The sequence below is a fragment of the Mesocricetus auratus genome, unplaced genomic scaffold (assembly GCF_017639785.1).
Source record: "Mesocricetus auratus isolate SY011 unplaced genomic scaffold, BCM_Maur_2.0 Super-Scaffold_100018, whole genome shotgun sequence".
NCBI classification, from domain to species: domain Eukaryota; kingdom Metazoa; phylum Chordata; class Mammalia; order Rodentia; family Cricetidae; genus Mesocricetus; species Mesocricetus auratus.
Genome location: NW_024429199.1, coordinates 32916546 through 32941811, shown reverse-complemented (window position 1 = coordinate 32941811; position 25266 = coordinate 32916546). Strand labels below are relative to the sequence as shown.

The following is a 25266-nucleotide window of genomic DNA, read 5'->3' as shown; positions in this document are numbered from 1 at the left end:
TCCCCGAATTCCTAGCTATTATCATGTAAGAATTAACATTAGAGTTCTTCCCAATCCAAATCCCTTACAAGGATCTGAATGGTGTTGTAGAACCTGACTGTTTTCATCAAGCCTGTGTCATCCCTTCAGTGAAGGAGAAATTCACTGGACAGAAGGCCTAAGGAGCTGCAGTCAGTGAGTCCATGCTCAGAAGGTCCCCAGTTCTGTTTAATGGTCCTTTATTGTCATTTAAAAATTCTTGGTAATCTTTGAACAGGGAACCCCACCTTCTCATTTTTCTCTGGGTACTTCAGCTATGGACCTAGCGCTTCCTCCTATGCCTTGTTGGAGGGACACGTTCCACTTTGATTCTATCCCTGCCTGACAGCCTCTTGGCCACTGTGAGACCACAATGAGGATGCTGCCTCTTTCTCATGTGATGCCTTACCTGTTACTCTAACCCCCCTTCTTTATATGGCTGCTGAAGCTCTCCACTTTCGTGTTCAACCCAAAGGTTGGCTTCTCAAGCAAGACCTAGTTTTCTTCATGTAAAATGGTTCCTCTCATTCTCCTGCCACCTTGTCTTGCTTTTCAAAGGCACTCACTACATCCTTAACCAATCATTTCTTTGTTTCCTTGCTCAAAATCCACAGAGTCCCTCCTCCTATGTAGACAGCAGCAGGGACATCAGTAATCTTTCCTGGGAGCAACTGACAAATCATTAGAGCTAATGCTAGACACAGATTCCCTCCTGGAGCTAACAAAAGCTAGGCTGCTAGCCTTCTACTCTATTGAGGTTATGACCTATAAACACAGTACATTCTCAGTTCAAATTATTCCACCCACCCTACCCCATCCTCTTTTAAAAGACTTCAACAAACATTACCTTACTTTCTGATAGCTCAAGGCTGCCTACTTCTTATGACCCCCATCCCCAATCCCACCCCCAGTTTACTCAACAGCATAACTACCCAGGAGAAACTATGTTGCTCAAACAATTTATGGTTTGTTCCAACCTAAAGCTCTGACCACTCTGAGAGGACTGATCAAAAGGACTGAGGACTCTGAAAGTCATTTCTCCGATGGCGATTATCAGGCAAGAAGGGACTGTGTCTCCCAATCTATAAGCAGACTTAAGCTAACTTCTCTAACTGTAGACCCGGCTAGCTGGTCTCAGGCATCACACAGGCTGCCCTTTGTCACTCTTCCCTTGCCTTCTGCTTATCCTTGCTTCCTGTTCCTCTCTGTCTTCGTCAGTATTCTTCTGTTAACACACTCAGTTACTTCTGGGCACCCACGTGTATAGACATGCCATTCACACATGCATGTGAACTATCTATTGATTAGACTCTGTTTGTGCCGCTTCAACTAGCATCTAGCTCTAATAATGCCTGACATGTAGCCGGGCAGTGGTGGCGCACGCCTTTAATCCCAGCACTCGGGAGGCAGAGGCAGGCGGATCTCTGTGAGTTCGAGGCTGGGCTGGACTGACAACCTCGAGAGAAACCCTGTCTCGTAAAAACCAAAAAAAAAAAAAAAAAAAAAAAAAAACCTCAACATTAGTCGGTTTAGTAAACAAACTAACAACTGTAATACATGAACTTTCCAAGCTTCCTTGGAAGCAACAGTTTCCTGGTTAATGTTAAACGTCAACATTATTTCACCAATTATAAATCAGCAACACTGTCTCGAAATTTCCTCTCCATATATGAGTCTCTATTTACTTAAAATAAGACACTGAGAATTTTATGCACATATTTTTATAAGTATGGCTGCCTTTGTATAGATGTATGAGCCAAAAGTTTCTTAATTCTCTAAACCAAAGAAAATGAATAAATTTTGGTGTTATTTGGGAGGAAGCTAAGGGATAGTACCTGACAGAAAATGAGGATAATTTCAGGACACAGGTAGCTTCAGGTCAAAAGAGTCACAATAGCTGTATCCAGTGCTAGGGCACTATGGCAATACGGACACATTAGCAAATGTGGCAATGCCATATGGTAGCAGAGACCTCTTTGGAATATGATTTGGAATCAAGTATTTGGACCATGAAGATGCTCATATTCATTGACCTAGATCACCACTTCTAGTCATTTGCTCAATGGAAATGCAATTTATATAACACACATAAAGTGCTACCTTCTCAGTAATGCTTTTAAATATTGCTTATAACACTAGGAAACTAAAGACCTAATTTAGAAGGTGGTTAGGCCAATTATAGTAATTCATTTAATTAATACTTTATGGTGGGAAGCTATTGTCTAAGGAAAAATGGGGGCAGCTATTATCTATAAAGTCAAATGAAAAACTTGGGATAGAAACTATATTAACAGCAAGCATGGTAGCGTATGTCTTGAATCCCAGCACTCAGAAAGCAGATGTAGGCCTATCTTTTAAAGTTCAAAACAGCCTAATATGCATAGTCAGTTCTAGGCCAGTCAGAGCTACATAATGAACTACATAGTGTCTTTTAAAAAATTAAGTCAAAGCATATATACATATATATGCATACAGAGATTTTAATTAGAACATGTAAAGCTATGAGAAGGTAGTTTGTTCAGAAACTAAACATATGAACGATATTTTTGATTTCTCTATTTTTCATTTTGATAATGTGTAACTTTTTTTTCAGAAACTTCTTTTAAAAGACTAAGATAAACATGGTTGTTTTCAGCAAATAGTAATTCATGGGTAACGTATGTCAGTATCAGTTCTCAATTTGCTTTAAAAAAAGTTTAGCTTAAAATCAAAACACCTATTGAAGAAGTTAACAAATTATAACTGAGTAATGTAGAATTTCCTTAATCAATTTAGCACAAGAAGCAGATATGCTTAAAAGGAAAGAAAACAGCAAAATAAATAAATAAATAAATAAATAAATAAATAAAATGACCAAACATTCTTGAAAGAGGTTTTAAAAAAATGATGTAAAGTCAGTTCAAAAGCCTCTGGACTCACCGGTATGCAGTATTCCACCATTGGATAATGTAACTTGTGGCCCTTTGCTGTTCTTCCCGAGAAAAAGCAACTCTGGCAGACATCGTAATTAAAATGCTTTAAGCTTCTATACCTGCAGGGAAGAAAAGAGTGGCCGTCACTCCTGCTACTTAATCTAAACCAGTCACTTGGGAGAAAACCATTGGTTCAAAGCAGTGCATTTGGTGTCTCGGTGTCAATTTAGAAATGACACTTCATCTCTCCAATGATGGGGGGAGGAAGTATAGCTTTGGAATTTATTTATTTATTGAAAAGGATGCCAGTGGAGGAAGTAGAGACTTTGCTCATAAGTTTTATGGTTTTTTTATTTTATTTTTGTCTTTATTTCTGAGAATTACATATAGGCATGCAATGATATATAATAAACAGATGCAAACATATCTTAAGAGTCTAAAACCTGCTTGCATGTGTTTATACATGATGAGAAGTCAAATATCAATGTCAGAAGTTTCTGCATGACATCTGAATGTGGAAAGAAAATTACAGAGAAAAGTTAAGATAATGAGTTTGATACACATAATTCTAAAATACAAATTAGACTACTAGTAAGAAATGAATATAAAATTCCTTCATAAGAGCACCAGTTCATACAACAGAAATTTTTACTTTATACAATGACTATTTTTATTTAAAATAGTCATTAGGAAAAAAATACAACAAGAAATACCCTGTAGGTAACTAGAGAAATGGTTCAGTGGGTAAGAGCACTGGCTGCTCTTCCAGAGGACCCAGGTTTGATTCCAAGCACCTGCATGACATTTCACACCTGTCTGCAATTCCAGTTCCAGGGCCACTGACACTCTCACATGGACACACGTGCTGGCAAAACACCAATGCACATAAAATAATAAAAAAAAGAAATATGATGAGGTAGGTCAATCAATATTGTGGACTCACCACTACAGAAATACCATGTAACCAAAAACATGTTAAATAAAATTCTGATTACTACATAATCTTGAAAGAAATGATATTTTAAGTCTCTCATAGAAAATAACACTATACATTGGTGTCTACTTGCAGAAACAACATTCTAGTCTTATACTTCTATGGGGTCCGAATGGAAAACATCCCCCAAATCTTCGAGTCAGGTAGGATAGCTAGTCGAACTAAGAAACACACATTATAGCTATATCTATGGGGGGGAATATAAACACTAAGATTAGCAGAGCCAAAATGGAAAGACAGCATAAAGGTTATGTAAGGCTAGTATTATACTATTAAGTGATGAAGGGCTTTTAAAATGACATGCAAAACTGCTTCCAAGTTATCTAGAGACCATCTACCGATACCAGCTGCATTATGACCCTGGTTTGTATATCACTTATACTAATGAATTTCTACCTATTTGGCACAGCTTGACAAATATGGTTGACATCGCCTTTGCTTAGTAGAATCTTGTTTCGTGCTGATGGCTCTTTCCTTTTCTCCATCAGTGAGAAACTCTTGTATCATCAGCACATTTTAGCAATGTGCTCTGCTAAAAATACTATTTCTCAGTCCTGCTTGCTGATGATGGTAAGGAGGGAAATTCAGGATGAAGTCCTGGCCAGGGTTCCCATTGGGATAGTAAGGGACTGGAAGTGACATCCAGGAGAGCCAATTTGCTGGCATGAGGTCACTATGAAAATTCAAGTCACCCTCTTCTGGCCTCCATGGACATTTCATGCATGTAGTACACAGATATACATGCAGAAAATATAATGTACATAAAATAAACTGAGAAAAATTTGGAAGTAATTAGTAAAAAACGCTATCCATTTCACAAAGTTCAGCACACAGGCGTTACAGAGACGGTTCAGTGACTAAGAGTGCTTGCAGCACTTCCAGGGGTTTTAAATTTGGTCCCCAGCAGTCATGTTGGATGGCTTATAATAGACTGTAACTCCATCTCCAGAGATCTGACACCCTCTTCTGGCCTCAATGGGCATACCCACCACCATGCATATACACATACAGACACATAAATAAAAATAAACTTACATTTACTCACATGCACACGTCTCATGTCTCCACAGAAAAGCTCATTGTTACTTGTAGTCTTAGAGTATTACTGTATAAGGCTAACTAATAATGTTATGGGAAATAATAATAATAAAAAAACTTGGTGTTTTCTGTGTAAAGCATGTCCTACTCTGGACACTTATGTAGTAACTATTCCTAAGAGAAATCATAAGCCCCAGGAAAAGAACACAGTGCAATCTAGGAGGTCTAATGCATACTCACCCCATGAGGAGACGGAAGAACCAGTATGTACAAACACTCCACCCAGAGACAAACATGGTACATAGGCCTACATGGTCTCCTCTAAGGTCATAAGCCAATGACCTTGACTCGATGAGAGCACTACAAAATGGACTGGGCCTGAGAGGACTGGCTCAGTCACGCATGAGGATCTGAGTTCAGATCCTTCAGAACCCATATTAAAAAGCTGGGCCTAGGAGCATGCACCTGTAATCAGAGTACTGGGGAAGTGGAGGCTGGAAGATGCCTGGGGATTGCTGTTCAGCCAAGCTGAATTCAACCTCTACGTTCAGTGAGAGCTCTATATGAAAAATAAGATGGGGAGCAACCTAGGAAGATGAAGATACTTGACATCATCCTCTGTCTCCGTGTACATGTAGGCACATCCTGGAGTATGCAAACACACACACACACACACACACACACAGAGAGAGAGAGAGAGGAAAAGTGGGGGATGGAGACAGACAATATATTTTAGCAGCATTATTAATGGGCCAGTTTAAAGTCAGATTGATTAAAACTAACTTAGCAGAGGTAACATGGAGTTATCTGATGATTTCTCAGTTCAAACTTTACATGGTGCTCCCATCTTACTAAGCTTGATCCCAAACAACGTGGAACAGTCAATTTTATGAAGACTATATATGCAATTATTCTGCATGAGCCTTCCTATGGCCTCAGTAAAAAGATATTCATAAAAATCCCTCATTCTGACTAAAGCATCCTAAATAAATATAAGAATAAAAATAAGTTAGTATACAGATGATGAGAAGGAAGGCTACTTTAGAAGGATCAACGATTATGCTAAGCGTCACATGTACTCAAGAGGCAAACTACCAAACAGGAAACGGGGAGGGATGAGAAGCATACCACAAGACCACGGAAGAACAGAAACCAGTCGGTTCTGGTTTCTCTGACGGCATCTCACCTGAACCCAACAATCGGACATTCTTTGCAGATGTTGCATTTGGCCTGATGCTTTGCAGTCTCTGCAGCTGCCACGCGGTGCAGAACCGGCAACCACACCATGGACTGTGGTTCCAAACGCATCCAGTCTATGAACTCCTTCACGCTGATCTCTGGCTTGTTGTTATTCTGGGGAAGAGACAGAAAGTGAAGGACAGCTGGCTACAGCAAGTGCTGCCCCTGCGAGTGACTCCAGCTCAGTGATAGAACCAATAGGTTAAGGTAAGAAAATTCTAGAAACTAAAATCAGAAAAATGCAGGTGTGGGGGTGGGGGGAGGAGCTATTGTCACATAAAAGAAGGGAAAGGGAACAATTCCTTAATGAAGAGATTTTAGTTTTTATTTGTGTGATTTTTTTAAAAATGTGCTCATCCACAGGTACACATGTGTGTTCATACTGCATGTATGTTCTCATGCATGCAGAGGTCAGTGGTCAATCACAGGTTCCATTCCCTAAGTACTGTCCTCCTTGTTTTTGAGACTCTCATTAGCCTGAGGTTCAAGGGTAGAGTAGATTTTCTGGCCATTGAGCACCAAGGATACTCTTATCTCTGCCTCCTGGATGCTGGGATGACAAGCATGTGCCATGTACTACTGCACCAGACTTGAGTAGGTTATGGAGATACACTCTCAGGTACTCATGCTATACAACCAGCCCTTTACAACTGAGCCATCTACATAGCCCGTCAATGCTCAAATAAAAGAAAATGAAGGAAGAAAATTTAAAATAACACACAATTGCCGGTAATCTTTCCACATACATCCTTTGATTGTGTAAAACTCACTTCTAAGACGGGAAACGTATGAAGGTGAGGACTCACTGATAACCCAACAAAGTGGAAGCCTTTACAAATGCCGAGCAAAGGGACTCATTGCTGTGTCCTGCCCCTGTTCGTCACACCATCACACTGGAGGCTGACTGGCTAGTGGGCCCTCCACACTTATCAAGACAGATCTCAAGCCTTCCACAGATCCTAATACCTGGTCATTTGTGAGCATGAGCAGGGATAAATTTCACCAAGTGCCTCTTCCCACTGTGGTTGAGGTCATTCTGTGCACTGACATATGTGACCATAAATCATATTTAAAAAATCATGTAGTATTTTTTCTTTCTAAAATAAGAAAGACATCTATTATGAAATGTAATAACCCATGACATTGATTCTCCTCAAAGACACAGTGTGAGCATTTTTTTCTCAGCAGTGATAAATCATTGGCTATGCTTTGGAAAAATATCTATAGGCTTCTAACTTTATGCATATGGATGGCATCAGTAGCATTTATAAATGTGCTTATGCACAGTAAGCATTTAAAAAGAAACTGCAGCTCTTGCCCAGGTGAAAATCAGCAACTCAAATGACTGAAAACTTTGCACATGACTCTTTGTGTATGTATGTATACTCTTTAAGAAAAGATGGCTGTTTTTGTAATACCTTCATATTTTAAAAGATCGTCCCTACAGAGATCATTAAGGCATTTTCATTCATCCAATAAACAAACATGTATTAAACACAATATAATGTTCAATGTATTATGAAGGGATAGGCAACCTTCAGATTATGTTCTTCTGAAGTGCATGGGGCAAGCCCCTCTTCCACCAACAAGCAAGTGCTGTCAGAATTCCTTCGTTTAACACATGTCGAATCTGCTAGAACCTTGGTCTTCAGGGTCTCTGCCTCTAGAACTGAGAAATACACCTCTGCTCTTTGTAGGCCATTCATTTTGTATATTCTGCTATAGCAAACTAAGACTGGATACAAGGTATGTGATAGGCACAGCTTCTGTCTTCATGAAGCATAGGTGTGCAAGGAAGAGGCAATACTAAACAACTAATTACACACTCAGTATGATGTCATTCTGTAGTGAACCTGAGGAGAGAGATGCCAAGGGCGTGAAAGTGAGAAGAGTATTCTCATCTGATAGGGTTCGAGGAGGACATTCGGAGGACTCAAGAGCTAAGTCAACATACAAAGACCAACAGGACAAGTGGGAGAAGAGAGCGTGTGTACAGAAAGGGAGAGCACCCCAAACAGAAGACACATTTAGTCATGGGGCGTGTGGAAGCAGGAATCAAGGAATGGAGTGAACAAGCGGTTGGGTAACAATAAATGAAGACAGACTCGAGGGCTTTGCAATTAAGACACTTCAATTTATATTTAGTGAGAAAGATATAAATCTATCCCGGTTTTACTATTCTTTGAACTAAACATCAACTTATAGGGCTGGTGCCCCCAAACCTCCGCTGTTTGATTCTAGTCCAATGAACTGATTGACTTCTTGAAAACATCCTTAAGTCCCTTTCTCAACACATCCTACACACCCTTGATGTTCATGCTTACCTGTTGGAAGCAGCTCCGAACACTGGGCTCAATGTTACTGCCCCCAAAGGCTGCTACTTCCCCCAGCTGCCTAGGGATCTGGATGGCATCATGAAGTAGCAGGCCAAGCTGCCGCTGGTCACACATCTCTGTTGGCCCTGCCACCTCTTTAAAGAGGCCTACAAAGGGAGAGAACAAGACATTACTGTCTACCTACTCAAAGTGTGACCTTAAGCAAAGCACACCTTTGGTGATACGGATTGAACGTTTTAAGCTTACAAGCTTAAAAACAATAAAAGAAAAATGTGGAGGGACAAGTTCAGATCAGGTTTCTGTTGAGCATGGAGGCTCTTAATTTACTGTCTGTAATCAGAACCACATGAGCCACTTGTCTAAGAATAATCTGATGTTATTTGTCAATACATATAATCAGAAGTATCTTTTTAAATACTACAAATAAATGTACATTGGTTAGTTTTACAGTCTTTGTAAGATATCCCCTTAAGAAAGAGAATGAGGAAAAACAAAGCTCCCTTCACAATTTGCTAAAGGATACAGTTTATAAAATATACCTTTAAATTTTATCAATTGATTTACCAACTTTTGTGTTCACTCAATATTTCAATATTCGATGAGCATATATTTCATCTTCTTTAAGGTATCTCTATGTTCATATATACTTTATATTGTAAATATAAACAATTCAAGGAGGCTCAGCTTTTCATTTTAGGCATTTACTATCTATATAAGTTATTTTTGTTTTATTCTGTGTAATGAAGCATTTTTTCAGTTTTAAGATTTAAAAAAATGTTTGTATTCTTTGTCTTTCTTATGCTTAAACAAAACAAACACTGGTTTGTTTCCTGAGTTTCTTAAATCAACAACATAAAACCTCTCTTCCTAAGATATTTATCTTAGCTCCACTATTGGTAACATATTGAGGATCACAATTATTACAACATTCCCATTCAAGAAGCTAATACAGTAAAAGAAGTTACTTTTTCAACAGAGAGACACAGCTAATAAAGAAACAACCAGTCTACTGGTTCAAGAGACATGATATCTGAATGCTTTTCATGTGGTACTATGAATAGAAGAGAGAGGAGTAAACACTTAGGAGGTTCTATGAAACTATTTTCCAACAATATTTGATAAATGAACAGCAGAGAAAATGCTATTCTCCTCCTGTCAAAGGGGAAGGATGCCAGCTCTAACAGTGTCAACAGTGAAGTTCCAAACTGAAGCATACTGAATGATATTGACACAGTAATTATCATGAAATACAGCTTTAATTATAAGCACACTAGGGGAAAGCAGATTCATTTGAGATAAATTTAATTTTTGTTATCACATGTTCATTTAGATTTTCTTAAAGCTCTGATTGTTTCATCATTGAAAATAAGACCACCACAGCCCCAAAACATTGACCCAGAATTCTCACAGTGACACTTATTATCCATCTATGTACATGTGCAATGATCTTTATTGAGATCAAATCTGCCCAACTGTCCTCCTTTGAGGCAGAAAACTATGCTGCTATGCCACTAAGAAGGTGAGCTCACTCATGGACGCTAGAGAAATAAGTGTCACCAAGTACAGATCTAAGTTCTATTATTATAGTAAGACACAAAAAGCAGTACAAGGCTGTGAGAAAGGGCCACAACAAAGTGTTGTTTAATTAACAACAACAAAACAACAACAACCAAGAGACAAACTTGAATAAATCAACCCAGAGGAGATAAAAGGAGCTCCCCAAAAGATGCTTGATGACTGTGCTTCTACTGAAGCCAGAAAGCTTTTGGCCATTTGCAAAAAGGCACAGGGAATGTCAAAATCTACTCCAGAGTCATTCTCACTAAGTCACAAGTCACAGGCACCCGAGGGATGAAGACTTCTGACTCCAGCCACCACAAAATCTATTTTCATATGAATGACTCTTGCCACTGAGTCTGAAGAGCATTTTGTCTTGAATATTAATTCTTATAAAGGATGTAATCATGAAGACACATTCCCACATCACTGGGGAAATCAAGAGTAGAATCAGAGTCGTCAAGGATCTCAGAATAAGAAGCAAAAATGAACCTCAGAGGCTCAATATTGAGGTAAAGACTTCGATGAAAGATTGAACCCAAGAGATTTATCTGTGTCCTAAAGTAGCATCCATCATGGTTTATATTAAATAGCAGAAAATGCAATACTTCCCTTCTTCTTCAGCTTCTGCTTCCCTGACCAATCTGAGCATTTACTGCTGTTTGGCAGAAAATGCAAATCTTGAGCTAGAACTTGCATTCACTTTAGTGTCTGCTCAGCACTGTGATGTAACTGTTTCTTTTTAAGCCCCCAGTCTTCCAGGAGCATATGAAAACCCCGAATCATGGATGATTAGAAAGAAGAAAATCTTTTCCTAATTTTGGAACACTGATTTTTCAGTTATTCTTTCCTTTCTCAATCATGTTAGGATGCCAAATTCTCAGCTTTGGAAATCTTACCTTTTCCTGATAATGAGGAAGAGTCCTGAAGTTCTAAACAAAGGGCCACCAACCAAACTTTATGTAAAGTCTTTTTTGTTTTCTTTTCTTTACATGGTTTGCAAGGCTCACACAGAATCATAGACTCCCACCTCCTGATCCCACAGCAAGTTTATGTTCTATGCAAATCCACATCTCTTTTCTTAACATTTTTGCCAAATTATGTAAGAAAATCATGCCTTCACGTTCTAGGCTTGGCACTCAAACTCCAGCAATCTAACAGTGATCCCTAAAAGAACACGATTTTGAATGCAGCATGCCTTTAGAGAGACAAAATTTGGGTAAGTAATAAGAACAACGACTAAATACCATCATTTGGGGAAAAAGTTTGTTTTCTTGATTCTGTGGGTGGGACCCAGGGTCTTGTGAATGCTTAGCATGTGCTGGACCATTGAGCTATTAATAGACCCCCTTAATCCTACTCCTTAGTATCCATCTTTTCTCTTTTGATATTTTCCTATTCATGAATTATTCTCCATCTCTCCTCCAAATACAAAGATTTTTCTGCACAAAATCATCTGGAAATGGGCTTATCTTCTATGGACAAATTAAACTAACAGATGGTTACCATGGTGATGAGCTTGGAGACACATGGGGGTGGTGATCATTTATTTGATCACCACTGTCTTTGGCAACTTGTAATATATTATCTCAACTTCCTTTCGATGTTACAATTGTTGGCTTCATCTTTCACCCTCTGAAATACAGCCCAGTGCCCAGGAAACAGAAGTAACATTACTTTTGGCTATAAATACTCAAGGCATCTACCTAATGACACTTGGTCACTAAGTGGGAGAGGTGTAAATGCAGGTCTCCCTCTCTTGAGCATGCAAAGTTATATTTCAGTAGCTGAGAGCTAAGAGGGCAACACTGGGTTACTGAAGGACTATAAACAACCAAAATAAAAATTGAAAGCATTTATCATTTCATAACATCAAAACTACAAAATACAATTATTGAGAATTAATGATAGTAAAAGTTTTAGTTCCCCTTGCCTTTCTTTACCCCCTTTCTTCCTCTTTTTTTTAAAGCATTGAACATAAGAAAGGAGAAAAAAAGAAGAGGGAACAAAGGGGTTTGGAGTCATAAAAAATGGAAATTATGAAACCTACATTATGGGGAGAATATTCTAAGAATAAATGAGATACAGATACACATTTGTGCATGGTTCTTACTCCATCGAGTCATCTCATCTACAATCATGAGCTTCTCAAATCACACAAACAAGATTCTGCTTGCCCAAACTGGTAAACGTATATATAGTAAGGTTCTCAAAACTGGAAACTGGCATTACAGCAAACCATATAAAGTCAGTCCTTGGTGAATGGATATTATTATTGGAAGTGCCATGCTACAGAAGGTCTTACATACATCTGTACTTTTCTTCTAAGAGGCCTTTGGAGAGAGACATCAGTCCAATCTTCAGGCTCTGCACTCTAATTTTTCCAGTCCGACCTCTGAAATTATAAGATGGGTTATATGTATTTAAAATTATATACATTATGCTAAATGTCTCTTTCTTGAGAATGAAGCACTGCAAAAATAAATGCAAGTAAAAGATACAACTTTTCTACACCACAACCTCAAGACATAGTTTAAAAATGGTCTTTAAACAAGTCTAGATAAAATACACCAAAGCCACTTTACACACAACATATAGCACATGAACAAATTAAAGGGATATAAAAACAGCAAGCATATAGCCAAAATGACCTCACTTTCAAAAATACTTATAAACAAAATACATTGATTATAAATGCAAAATCAATATATACATAAAAGCTATACAGAGTATGCATGCAACTTTATATAGCAAGAGAAGGATACTAGGAAATTTAAAATCAAATTTCTATGTAGAAAATTATATATTGAAGATTCAGTGTTTGCAAAGCTGTAAAACTTGTCCTCATTTATTTTGATCTTTGTCAATGTAGTTTATAAATTATTGCAAATTTTACAGTGAATGATTTCAAATAGGCAGGTGTGAAATCTGTATTGGGGAAGCATGAAATTGTAATTAAAAATGGAATGTATTAATTAATCAGCACTAGGAAATACTTTCACACTAAGCCAGTGAGACACAATTTCCATTTCACTTATGAATTGACTAAAAGAAAGATTTATTTTATCTGTAAAAGCAGGGCTGGCTGTCTTTATTCCAGTGTCTATCAAAGTATTATTAATCTGTTAAACAAGAGCTGGTCATGGTAGTAGAAACTGGATGGGAAAAAGCACTGTAAAATTAATAAGACAGGATGATCTTTGCAGTAGGACAACTCAGTCCAATAAAAAGCCTTATTACTATAGTTATTGTTTCACAATAAATACCCATCTGTTTTCAGCTTAGGTTCATACTCTAAATTTTCTTAGGGCAGTTTTCAAGGTACACATATAACACACTTAAAACCAGTAAGCAAACATTCACATTATCTTATGAACACACAAGATTGAGAGTGGCTGTTTCAAGGAGAAATGTCACTATTCATTTAACATTAGTCCTCGGTGGTGGCACTGTTGGAGAGTTTTAGGAGATGTGGTGTCTGATTGGGAATGTTCCCCATAGGCTCAGTTGTTTGAATTCTTGGTCCCCAGCTGGTGACTGCTTGGGCATGTTTAGGAGGTCTGGCCTTGCTGGAGGAGGTATGCCATTGAGTGTGGATTTGGAGGCTCCAGTTGCCCTCACTCTGCTTGCTGCTCCAGCTAGCACACTGTAGTCATGCCTGCCACTTTCCCACGATGGTTATGAACTCTAGTGCCACTGGAACTGCAAGCCCAGATAAACCCTGTTTTCTATAAGCTGCCTTGGTCATGGTGTTTTATAACAGCAATAGAAAAGTAACAAATACACTTGTAATCTATAGCATTTTAAAAACATAAATATTTGTAACATGTAGGTGTAGTGTGAATCTCATTGCTACATTTAATTTAGCTTTTGGTTTGTTAGTGTTTTGCTAGTAATGATAATTAATATTCTTCTATTCTCGAGTGATAAATGATTGAGCAAATGTCTGCATATATACCATGATACAAAACTCATAAAAGTTCTTTTAAAAAAGAAAGCATGCTTAAGTTACAGCTAAGTGTGGAAGCAACAGCTGTACTCTCAGCATTCAAGAGGCAGAGGACCAAAAAAATGACAAGTTCTAGGCCAGCTTAGTCACAAGTTTCAAAACAAACTGAGCCATGCGACAAATCAAGTTTCCACTTAATTTTTTTTTGTTTTAGCATTTTTCAAATTATCCCAGGAAATAGACAATGTTTATTCTCTTCTTTTCAAGAGTTGGAAAGTGTTTATGCTCTGAACACAGACAATTGACTTGTAGAAAATAATAAAGACGGTTGAGTGACTGCTCTAAGGGACTAGCTCATGGATGTGGACAAGAACAAAGCAATCTTCTAAGTGATCAGAATGGTCTCAATAAAACTCGATCTCCAGTCTACTGGGAAAGCACTAGAGAGATACATCATCAGGACGACAAGTCAATCATCTATCTAATCCACCATGGGAAGTTATAAAGGCTTACTGTACTCTATGATCTCAGGATTGTTCTGTGAACTTTAGGGACCAAGAAAAACTAGGGGACATGATCCCTACTCAACAAACTCACACACCTGGTAGGGAGGAAAGTCAAGAGGATGACTACAGAAAACACTCTATCAACCCTTATGTAAGGAAATGAAAAGTGAGGAGGTACAGGGTCGCTGTGGTGGGTAAGCTCTTGTGAGCACTTGAAGCGGCCCACACTTCTCACAGCTCATAAGGAAGTCAAGATCAAGGGGCAGCTGCAGCTCAGTGGCAGCGTGCTTGCCTTGCATGGAGGAGGCTCTAGGTTCGATTCCCTAGTATTCCCCTCCTTCCCCTAGAGAGAAGTCTACAGTCAGACATGGGATGTCATGGCTAACGCCTGAGCAAAAGAACACAGGGACAGGTGCAAAGACATCCCTTCCAAAACTTAGGGTGGGGTGAGCATTCTTATTTAGGTCCACTGTCGATCAATGTGCACATACGTGGGACCACGCCATAGACAGTTTTGATGTCAAGTAGGTAGGATAGCTAATCGGAGATGCGCCTGGGAGCTAATAAAAATGCATGAGTGAGTGATCTGGCCCCAATATCTAATTATTCCGTTCCCCTGGCGGTTTTTGTAAGTAACTTCTGAAATTAGTTTAACTGTGAAGTTAAGTACCTTTAAAATTATATTCATCTCAGAATAGTGGGGAAAATATGACTTACTATAACAAATGGAGCTAATATTCTCCATAGAGGAAAAAAATGTCTGAACCAAGTACTGCAAATTATTTCTCTGAAGAATGATTTAAATGGTTTTGATTTCTATTAAATCCAGGAGGAATATTGTGAAATTCAGACTTCTTAACCTGGGAAGATGAAGACTGAGTGAGGCTATGAATCCATAACTGGGATCAATTTGAGAGTGAAGTTTATAAAGCCCTTTCTACACATATTAGCTAATTTACCCTTCACACTCACCTTTCACCTGGTAAGCAATCTATGCAGATATTTTTGCCTCCGTTTTTCAGATGAAGAATTAGATGCCAAAGCTAAGTGGTTGCCAAGTCACATAGCAACCAGAGCACGAAATTTAGAATATAACGAGAATCTGCATGTTAGAACTTGAAAGTTTACTTGATTTATAATGTATGATTGGCCTGGCTATAGCAATATGATGTGAATACCCATGCGCCTAGAAAAATAACATCTGCAAGTTAGTCTCCTATGATTGATTTGTAACAGGTGGTTAAATATAAACTCTGGCATCCCACCGTGTCAGGTTTTCAATCAGTTAAATAGAGGGCAGAATGGAAAGATCATATCTCATCTCTAAGCCACACGCTGATTAGAATTCCTTGATCTCCTCTGTTTGCATGACTCATTGTTTCAAGTTGCAGTTGAGAAGGTCTGTCCTGGTTGCACCATCCTACAGTAAATAAAGTAGTTGAAAATACACAACAACGCTGTAGCTTAGATCTGAAATGGTCCCCAAGGCTCATGTGTTGAAGGCTTAGTCTTTCGTGTGGTGCTCTTGGGACGCAGTAGAAACTTTAAGTGCTAGGCAAGCCCTCCAAGGAGACAACAGGAGTGCCCCCTTTCTTATACTTCTTGGTCATCAAGGGAGCAGTTGTGGGCCTTCAGCATTCCCATCTGGCTGTGGTACCTCACCTACAGCAAGTGGCAAGTCATTGGTCAGGGGCTCAAACCTCTTACACCACTATCCAAAGTGTACCTTCCTCTGTAGGAACTGATTTCACCCATTGGCTATTTATGATAGTGTTGGGTTAGTAATATAATGAATGATGTAAGAACAGGCGAATGAAAGTCTTTAAAGAAGTCTGCTCATCTATGATGGGTGTGCACTGTCCTTTTCCTAAGAAACTCTCTCTCTCCCCCAACACCTGTGCTGAAAGTAGACCCATTTTCTTAAAGAACAATAAATCTGTCACATAAAACTTTTTAAAAAGTAGCTGAACATAGGCATCATTTTTAAGTTCAAAGAATTAAGATCCTCTAATGTCTAGGATCCCTACTCTGGATGGAGTAAATTTATAGTTTATCAGATTAACTCAGTGTGCCATTGCTTCAAATAGAGTTAACAGCTATTGCTTAGATAAATGAATTAGCCACACGCAGTGGAGAAACTTAGGTTGTCAATTCTGGGCATCGAAGATTACTACCCTACAGAGTAACTGATTTTTCCTTGGCTTAATTCATTTACTCCAAGATAGAAAGTGAGACTGAAGGGAAACCATCAGACCCAGTAGGGTGATTGATATATTTCACTCGCATAAAGGGGATTTAAGTCTTGCAGGCTATTTCTCCATTAAAACAAGGATACATTTCCAGGCGTTGTCTTTCAAGTTAAAAAAAACCAAAACTGTATCATTGTAGCATTTTCTTGTGTTCACATCTCACAGTCAGAAATGGAATTGGGCCAACATTTAACTCCCAGAAATGAATCACAACATTTCTCACACTGCTTGAGTCCTAACAAAGTGGCACTACTTTGTTCTAGAGGGGAACCGCATATGTGTGTATGTTGAGCTTAGCTGTGTTCCTCAGACATTCCTACACCAGAGTCCTAACTCTGTATCTTAGGTGACTGCTTTTCTCACCAACCTCATGTTTAAAGAGTCAGTTAAAATGAAGCTGGAAGAGCAGACCCTCGTCTAGTATGCTGGTGTGCCAGTAGGAAAAGCGATCAGGTATTTAACAGAGAAAGAGAGGATAGCCCATGAAGAGTCAAGGAGACAGATTCTGGAGAAAACAACAACAAACACATCAGTCTGCAAACACATTGATCTCAGTCTTTTAGCCTTTCAAATGTCAGAACCCAGGCTACCCATTCTCTTCAGCAGCCTAGAAATCTACCGTCATCACTGGACGCTGCTGGGAGAGGAGTGTCTCCATAAAACTCAATCAAGATGTCCTTCTCCGAGCTATTTCACAGGCTCAGATGAAGCCCCTGATAATCTAATTTAGCTTTTTTCCTGGGGTGGGAGTCCATTTGATAGACTACTGCACAGAAAACATTGAAATGACCAGCCATTTTTGGCGAATTTACTGTAGAAAAGATCTCCTTTGAGGCTTTAAGACATTTGAGCAAATTAAGGAGATATTAATGTACCCTAGAAGAATTAAAACTTTGTATTATAAAGCAACATATAAAAAGATATCAGACAGCAATGTATTGCAGTCAATCCTGTATTCTATCTAGTAACTGAGCCTCGTCCTCAGGCATGCTCAGGTACACAATGACTACCTTGTTAGTCTTCTTTAAAGAAAAACTTGATGGTATTCATTAATATTGAAAGGTAAAGGAATTTTCTAATGAAAAAACAAAAATTGTGTCTAAAGCTAGCATCATCATTTCTTTCTTACACAGAATCATTCACCTGCTCACCATGTGCATTTATGAACAACCGCCTGTCCTCTTCCTCTTCAAACTGAAGTCTGACATATGCAAATTTTCAGAGCTAGTTAATGGGAACTACCTTTGAGGAGCCAGGAGAAAAGCAACTGTCTTCATTTCCTTCTTTCATCTTTGCATACTCCAACCCCCTACCAGAAGAATGAATAATTCCCAACATTTCCGAAATGCCAACTCACAGCAAGTCTTCATAACTGATTAGTGCACAAATACATTGTCAAAATCAGAAGGGTCATGGAAATGGGGGAGGGTGATGAGCTGAGCAGGAAGTTGAGGGTGCTCTTTATATATAGTGACAAGCATGCCCTATAGCATCAATTATTCAAAGCACCTTATACAAACATAACTACAATGGTAATGAACCTATGATTAAAAGACAAATTGAGCCTTATTCATTGCTGTCCAAATTACTCTCAAATTATACAAAGATTACAGAGATTCTTATATGTCAATAAATCATTTTAATTCATAGTAAATGTAAGTTTTTTTTCTTTTGAAAATAATGAATTAAGAAAGTAAGGAACAAAGAGAAAGAAAGCAGACTACCTTAGTTTTCCCTAGCTGCTTCTTGATAAGATTGCTACGTTCACAGCCTTCCTTGACTGTCATGAGAGAACAAAGTCATAAAAGAAAAGCAAGGTATTCTCCCACTTGATCTTAACCAAAAGGCCGAGAAGTGATATAGGTGTTCTTTCTTACTCTACTATTAGTTTAGGATCTAAATGACTTGGAAATCATTTACTTAAAAAAATCTTTCCATTAGGAAAAGAATTATGAAAGTACATTTAAAAGATCACCTTAGGGCCTGGAATGTAGCTCAGTGAAGTGTTTGTCTAGTATGTGCAAGCTTGTTCTTGGCTTAGAACGCTAGAAACGATGATGATAAAGATGATGATGATGATGCCAAGTTTATTATCAACATGTTTCACTCACTATAGTCATTTAACAGATAAATTGCAAACTTACGTGTCATATACATTGAGTAACCAGTTGAGACACATATCGACGCAGAGCGGAACGTTGACAAGGTCCTTATGCAATTGTTCAAGCCCATCGTAAGTTGTGGTCAGACAGTTGATGACATCTGGGACACTCAGGAGCTGATCATTTTGGTTGAGTTTGTGCTGCTTGAAAACTTCATTTGTTGTATTCAGCTCTAACAGATCCACTAATCACATGAAGAGAAAGAATTAGGGACAGTCATTGCGTTACATAACAACACTGAAGCACAAGCAATTCTATTCTCTGGCAGTTAGCTGGATTGTTCAGCTCATGAGCTGATACTTCTCAGTTAACTTCAGTTGTTAATGGGAAAAACAACACTTCCAACCTTTCATTTCCAATAGCTTCTATCTACCTTTCTTTATGATTTTCCATCTAAACCCTGGGGCTTCTGGAGCTTTCCCCATTTTTTGACCTTTGAATTCCTTCTCTTTTGGCATTCCTGTTTTTCGATTCTTTGTGCTTTTCAATATAGAAAGACCTAAGTCTTTAGTATTACTTCAAACATTAGAACATTTCAAGTTAACACACTGTTCATCTCAACTTGAGAAGACAGTCTGCTTACCACTTCCCACCTAACCTTTTTTGCTAATTATGTCTTACATTTTCTAAATTTATTTTTAAGTGATACTCACTGAAACACCAAAGTTACACATATTGATGAGGGACTCCAGGGTTTCAACACATGTCTACACTGTGTGATGTTTAAATCAGGGTAACCCATCATCTCCTCAAACATTTATCATTTTTGTAAGCAAAACATTAAAAATCCTTCATTCTAGTTCTTTGAAATGAAAGCAATTTTTGTTGCCTATGGTCATAACAACTGCACACCCGAAACTGAGTTCTAAATATAACCTCGTGTCTTCAACCAGTTGTTCTTCATAGAACCTCAAACTAATCATTCCTTAGCAGTTTTTGCAAATGTATACAGTGACATTAAAAGTCATTGAAGAAGCAGAAGCAGACACCCACAGCTAAACACTGAGTAGAACTCCTGAAACCCAGTGACGGAGGGAGGAATGATGAGCAAAGAGGTCAAGACTGGGCTGGTGAAACCCACAGGAACAGCTGACCTGAACAAGGGGGAACTGATGGCTGAGAGGCCAGCACGGTACTTATCCAGACTCCCTGAATGTGGGTGTCAGTGAGGAGGCCTAGGTAATCTATGGGGCCTTGGGTAGTAGATTAGTATTTATCCCTGGCATACAAATGGACTTTGGGTGCCCATCCTACAATGAGAGATGCTCTCTCAGCCTGGACTCTTGGGGGAGGGCGTAGGCCATGCCCTGGATGAAATGACAGACACTGGATATCCCCCATGGAGGGCCTCACCCTCCCTGGGGAACGAAGTGGGGATTGAGCAGGGGGTTAGGGAGTTTGGAGGGGAAGGATGGGAGGAAGAGGAAGCTGGGATTGAAATGTGAAGCAATCTTGTTTCTAATTTAAATTAAAAAATGTTTTAAAGTCATTGAAGATAGTTAAAAAAATGAAGCAAATAAACAAATAAAAAGAACCAGGTTTTAGAGAAAATTAACAACTCTCTACTACCTGATGAGAATCAAATTAGAATTGTCCTGAATAACCAAAACTGGCTCAAATCAGGCCTACTTCCCATGCCTTCCAGACAACCTATAACTAAGATAGATGATTTAGACAAGAGCTCTGGTCTTGACAGATTTATTTCTATCTTTATGCTCCATGTTGGTGGGAAAGGCCAGTGCTAGAGCATTTAGGGTGTGCGAGGAACCCCGTCTTAAGGAGCATCTGGGTAAAACTACTAAAAGAAAGAATAACAACACCCGAGAGAACAACGTACAAAGGTCTGTGAGAGCAGACACAGGCTAAGAATTTGTGGCAGCAAAGGGAAGCATTTTGCATTTTCAGTTTCCCTACCTTTGTGGTTTTGTAACATTTACATGAACTCAGCAAGGTTTGTTGTGGATGGGACCCAAGTCTAACACAAAAGGTATCTATGCTTCATATATACTTTATGTATGTAGCCTGAAGATAATCTGATACTATTTTTAAAGGTTTATCTTGATGTGTGTTTATGTGTCTATGTGCCATTTGTGTGGAAATGTCGTTGAAGGTCAGAAGAAGGCATTACATATTTTGAAGCTAGTGTTGCAGGCAGTTGCTGACACTTGCTGTAGGTGCTGGGAACCGAACCTTGTTTCTCTAAAAGAGCAGCAAACATTCTGCTGAGTCATCGCTTCAGCCTCCTATAAAGTATTTTTAACATAACTGACTCATCACCTAAGGTCAGGTATGCAATACTGCCACCATATCAGCAACCACAAGCTTTGCATACTGTAGTACTTCAGGTTTCAGACATTTGGATTAGGAGGACAACTTGAAAAAAATAACTGCCCCTGAGGTGAAATTTGAAATAGGCCTTGAAAGATAAGATACACAAGACATAAGAGATTCACGGAAGCAAGGTAGACAGAGATGTCTCTTCCAGGGGGAGATAATTGCCTTTGAAAAAAGAAGACTTTAAGCTAGTCTAGGAGTCCACTTGGGAAAATGAATTGCAGCATGTATGGCAAGTGGTCTTACTGAGGGGAACACTGTACACAAAGCCCCTGGGCAAAAAAATAAAACTGCTATTAACAATTAACTCTGAGTAACCCCTCAGCTAGCTGCAAATGAAACCAAGCAGACCCTCAAACTATCTATCTATTGGATGCGGAAATGACCCATTTCTCAACACACAGGCATGGGAAATGACAGACTAGAGCTAATTTAAAAGTTTTCTCATGGACATTACCATTATGTAAAATATATGCTCTAACTTCATACTCCAATTTCTTAGCACTGAAAAACATCTAAGTGGGACTTAAAACATTGAAGTAACTACTTTCTTGCCTAATGAATAAACTATCCCATAGCCCCCAACATGACATATTTTGACAACTAGCCAAACAAATGAACAGTTTCCCTTGTGTCTTTGTAGTTCTGGCTACTGACTAACCACTGATTTTGAATTTATGAAATGCAACCATGCCAGCTGTTTAAACAACATAGGATAATTTTCCCCAAGCTGTCTACAATGGAAAAGAACTATGTTAAAATGACACAGACAAACATAAGTCTACAATATCTCAATAGGGAAGACTTTGTAAAAAAAGACTTAAGCAGGAGACATAGCAAGCCTGAGTAAGTGTCCAGTCTCTTTCTCTCAGATATCAACAATATCACTGCTAAATGTATGCTGCTAACAAAAATAATTTACATATGCATTCCACGAGCTACAAATGGTGACAAAGAATAACAGGAGTTCTGGGAATTACCTGGAATTTTCATTATCATTTTTCACCATTTCTTGGTGCTATACATTGTTTTCAATTCTAAACCTCTGAAGAACACTAGCAAAACCCATTCTTTACAGCATGTGACAAAGGGATATGCTTAATAAAGGATAGTAGATGGAGAAGCAAAGTTCTCCACAGACACAAAGAAATACATTCAATTACTGCAAGAATGCTAAGATTTCTGAATTCCAACACTAATTATGCCAGCCACACAACATACAGGGACAATAGACCAAATTTCAAAATGACCATTTCCTGGATCAGTCCACCCTTCACTGAGTTCAGAAAAGCCTCCCTTGTTACCCACTCTGGGGCTCAGACAGTAATTTGCCACATCCCACGGATGATCATGTCTTCAATTTCCAGTGATTTGCTCTGACACACCGGCTGAGTGCCTAAGCCAAGCATGCATCTTCCTGAAGTGTGTCACATTTAGGTACCTTTTAAAGAACAGACTACATTTAAATCACAGGAAATTATGATTTTGTCTCTTCAGAGGCAGAAAAATGACAGCCCAGTCATGCGACAAATGGAACAAACAGGCCACTTATTTTCTAACCAAGTTTCAGACTTTAATAAATTCCCACGTATGAAGCACGGGGGTAAAACATCATCATCTCCTGTCCTGGGGGCCGGGGTGTGGGAACTAATAAACACAGAAGGAACACTGTTGAGCCCCTGACCTGGGGCTACGGACATCTCTCTAGGTCTTGACCCTGTGTTCCAGCCTCCTTAGCACCCACCCATGTCCTCTTTCCCAGGCACCAGAAAACATTTCTGCACTCAAGCTTTCAGGCTTGGATTTTTAATCTTCAGGAATAGTCTACACATCTTTAGCTTTCCTAACCCTACATACTTCACAATTTACCAACTATCAAGCAAACCAATTGCCCCTCAGGCATTCTTATGAATCTAGACCTTCATCCCTTTTCCTGCTACATCCAGCCGGCTCAGCCTCCATCTTCTTTGGTAAGAATCATCTACTCATCCTATTCCCTCTGTTCTCCATGCTAAAATACTACTTAGTACACATATTCTCTACCTGGTACTATCTTTGAACTCTCTCATGAGGATCAAAATACTAATTAGAAATTAGTAATGGTTTCCAATCATCAGACATCCTGCAACTAGGGAGTAGAGACAGGAGAAACACAAGTTCAAGACCAGCCTAAGCAACATAATGAGTTTTCCAGGCCATCCTAGGACAGTAGTAGGAACCTGTCTTAATATGTAATTTAATAACAGTCAATAATACCTCCAAATCAGAAATTTCAAGAAAAACATTTTTAAATGGCCCCTGAAATGACCTAAATAGAATTTATTGAAACTTCTGGGTCCTGGACAAGGAAGTAAGCTCGCTCTTCTACCACACGACATTCCTTGACACTCTCTGACCTGTACCCAAGCCTTTGATTGGATGCACCTCTATCCCCTGTTCTTATCTCAGACTAGTGCCCACATGCCTAAACCCAAGGTGGCTTTTATGGTTGAGTAAACACATCTGTGAGGTAGGGACACCATCTTTTCTATGATGAAGGGGCTGCCTCCCTCTCAGCCAGCATCTTCTCTTGTTTCTCTGCCATGGCTTGCTACAAAACATTAAGTCAAAATTCACAAATAAATGTGTGTGTGTGTATAATATAAAAAATGCATAGTGTGACCTAAAGAAAATGATAAAAGTACAAAGTCCATTACATACCAAAGAAAAAGAACATATTAACATCATATGTAACTATGACCCATCGTGATCACGGGGGTAACCTTTGTATTTACTCTAATCTTTGCATTAACTTTTAGTTCTTAAAGGCAGAGGTATGCCATAAATAGAATAGCCTTTAGCTCTGCGGCACTTTGAACTAAATGTAAATGGAAATGAACTATACAGCTTTCTTTTGTCATGTGACATTTCTCACTTAGTTTCCTAACTCTCATATGCTGCTGCTATTGGCTAGTTCATTCAGTTTTTGCTGCTGTAGAGTAATATATTTTGAATAAGCCAAAAATGAACAAAGCTTACTTCTATAAAACATGACTCTAAATCTTGCCCATGTCTCCTGGTGCACACCTATGTCACTTTCAAATTCAAACCACTTGTTTAGTATGACCTAGTGACTTTAGTATGAGCTAAGTGACTTCAGGCCATGCTAAACAATGGGAGGGCATAGGTAGGCAAGAACACAGACTTTCCTTTCTCGTATGCATGTAATTCATTTGGAAAGGTAGACAATAAGTATGTAAAAAGAATATTAAGAATTATGATTCTGACAGAGTATCTTTGAGCCTAAAACAAGCACCATTTAAAAAGAAACACCACACACACACACACACACACACACACACACACACACACACAAAGACTGGAAGGGATGAGATGGAGTTAACCAGGAGGGAGTGAAGAGGAGCCATGTGCTTGAATCATAGTTGCTAGTCGGAGACCCACACAGTAACCATGAGGACACTACAAATGTGAAAAGCTAGAAAACACAGCTTTCAAGCAGGAGAAATAGACTAAAACTTGCTAGGTCAAATATCAAATTGAACCGATGGGAGCAAAGTAAAGGAAGAGGACAGAGAGCAGACAGGCCAGGCAAAGGCCAATGCATTCTAAGGGAAAAGCAATCTGTGAAAGCAAGAACACAGTGTCTACGTGCAAGGCTCTCTCTGAATTTGAGCCCTCCGAATGTTGGAATGAGGCTCCTGCCTTGCTTTATCTCCGAGTGATCTTTGAGCCAAACAAATGAACGGGGAATGGCACAGCAAGGACAAGTGTGCTCTCTTTACGCTGGCAAGGGAGCAATATGCTGGGTGGGGATGTGCACAAAAAGAGAGGTGACCGTGACCTAAAAGCCACTGTGTGTAGAGAGAGGTCAACTCTCCTAACATGCAACTACCGTGCAAGGCAAGCAAGTGAAAAACAGTCACAGGGGGCTGGAGAGATGGCTCAGCGGTTAAGAGCACTGACTGTTCTTCC

The 25266-nt window shown here is 39.0% G+C and overlaps 1 protein-coding gene across 9 annotated transcripts in view; it reads right to left on the bottom strand.

The window, feature by feature from the left end:
- Window positions 1-25266, bottom strand: part of Utrn (utrophin) — a 485772-nt gene that overhangs the window by 44815 nt on the left and 415691 nt on the right. For all 9 annotated transcript variants that reach the window (XM_021224511.2, XM_005065869.4, XM_040758232.1 and 6 more), the window contains 5 exons: window positions 18943-19144; window positions 12404-12489; window positions 8526-8683; window positions 6149-6315; window positions 2938-3049 (listed from right to left, as the gene is read on the bottom strand). In XM_021224511.2, coding sequence (XP_021080170.1) covers window positions 2938-3049; window positions 6149-6315; window positions 8526-8683; window positions 12404-12489; window positions 18943-19144 — 725 coding nt within the window. The remainder of the gene's footprint in view (window positions 1-2937; window positions 3050-6148; window positions 6316-8525; window positions 8684-12403; window positions 12490-18942; window positions 19145-25266) is intronic.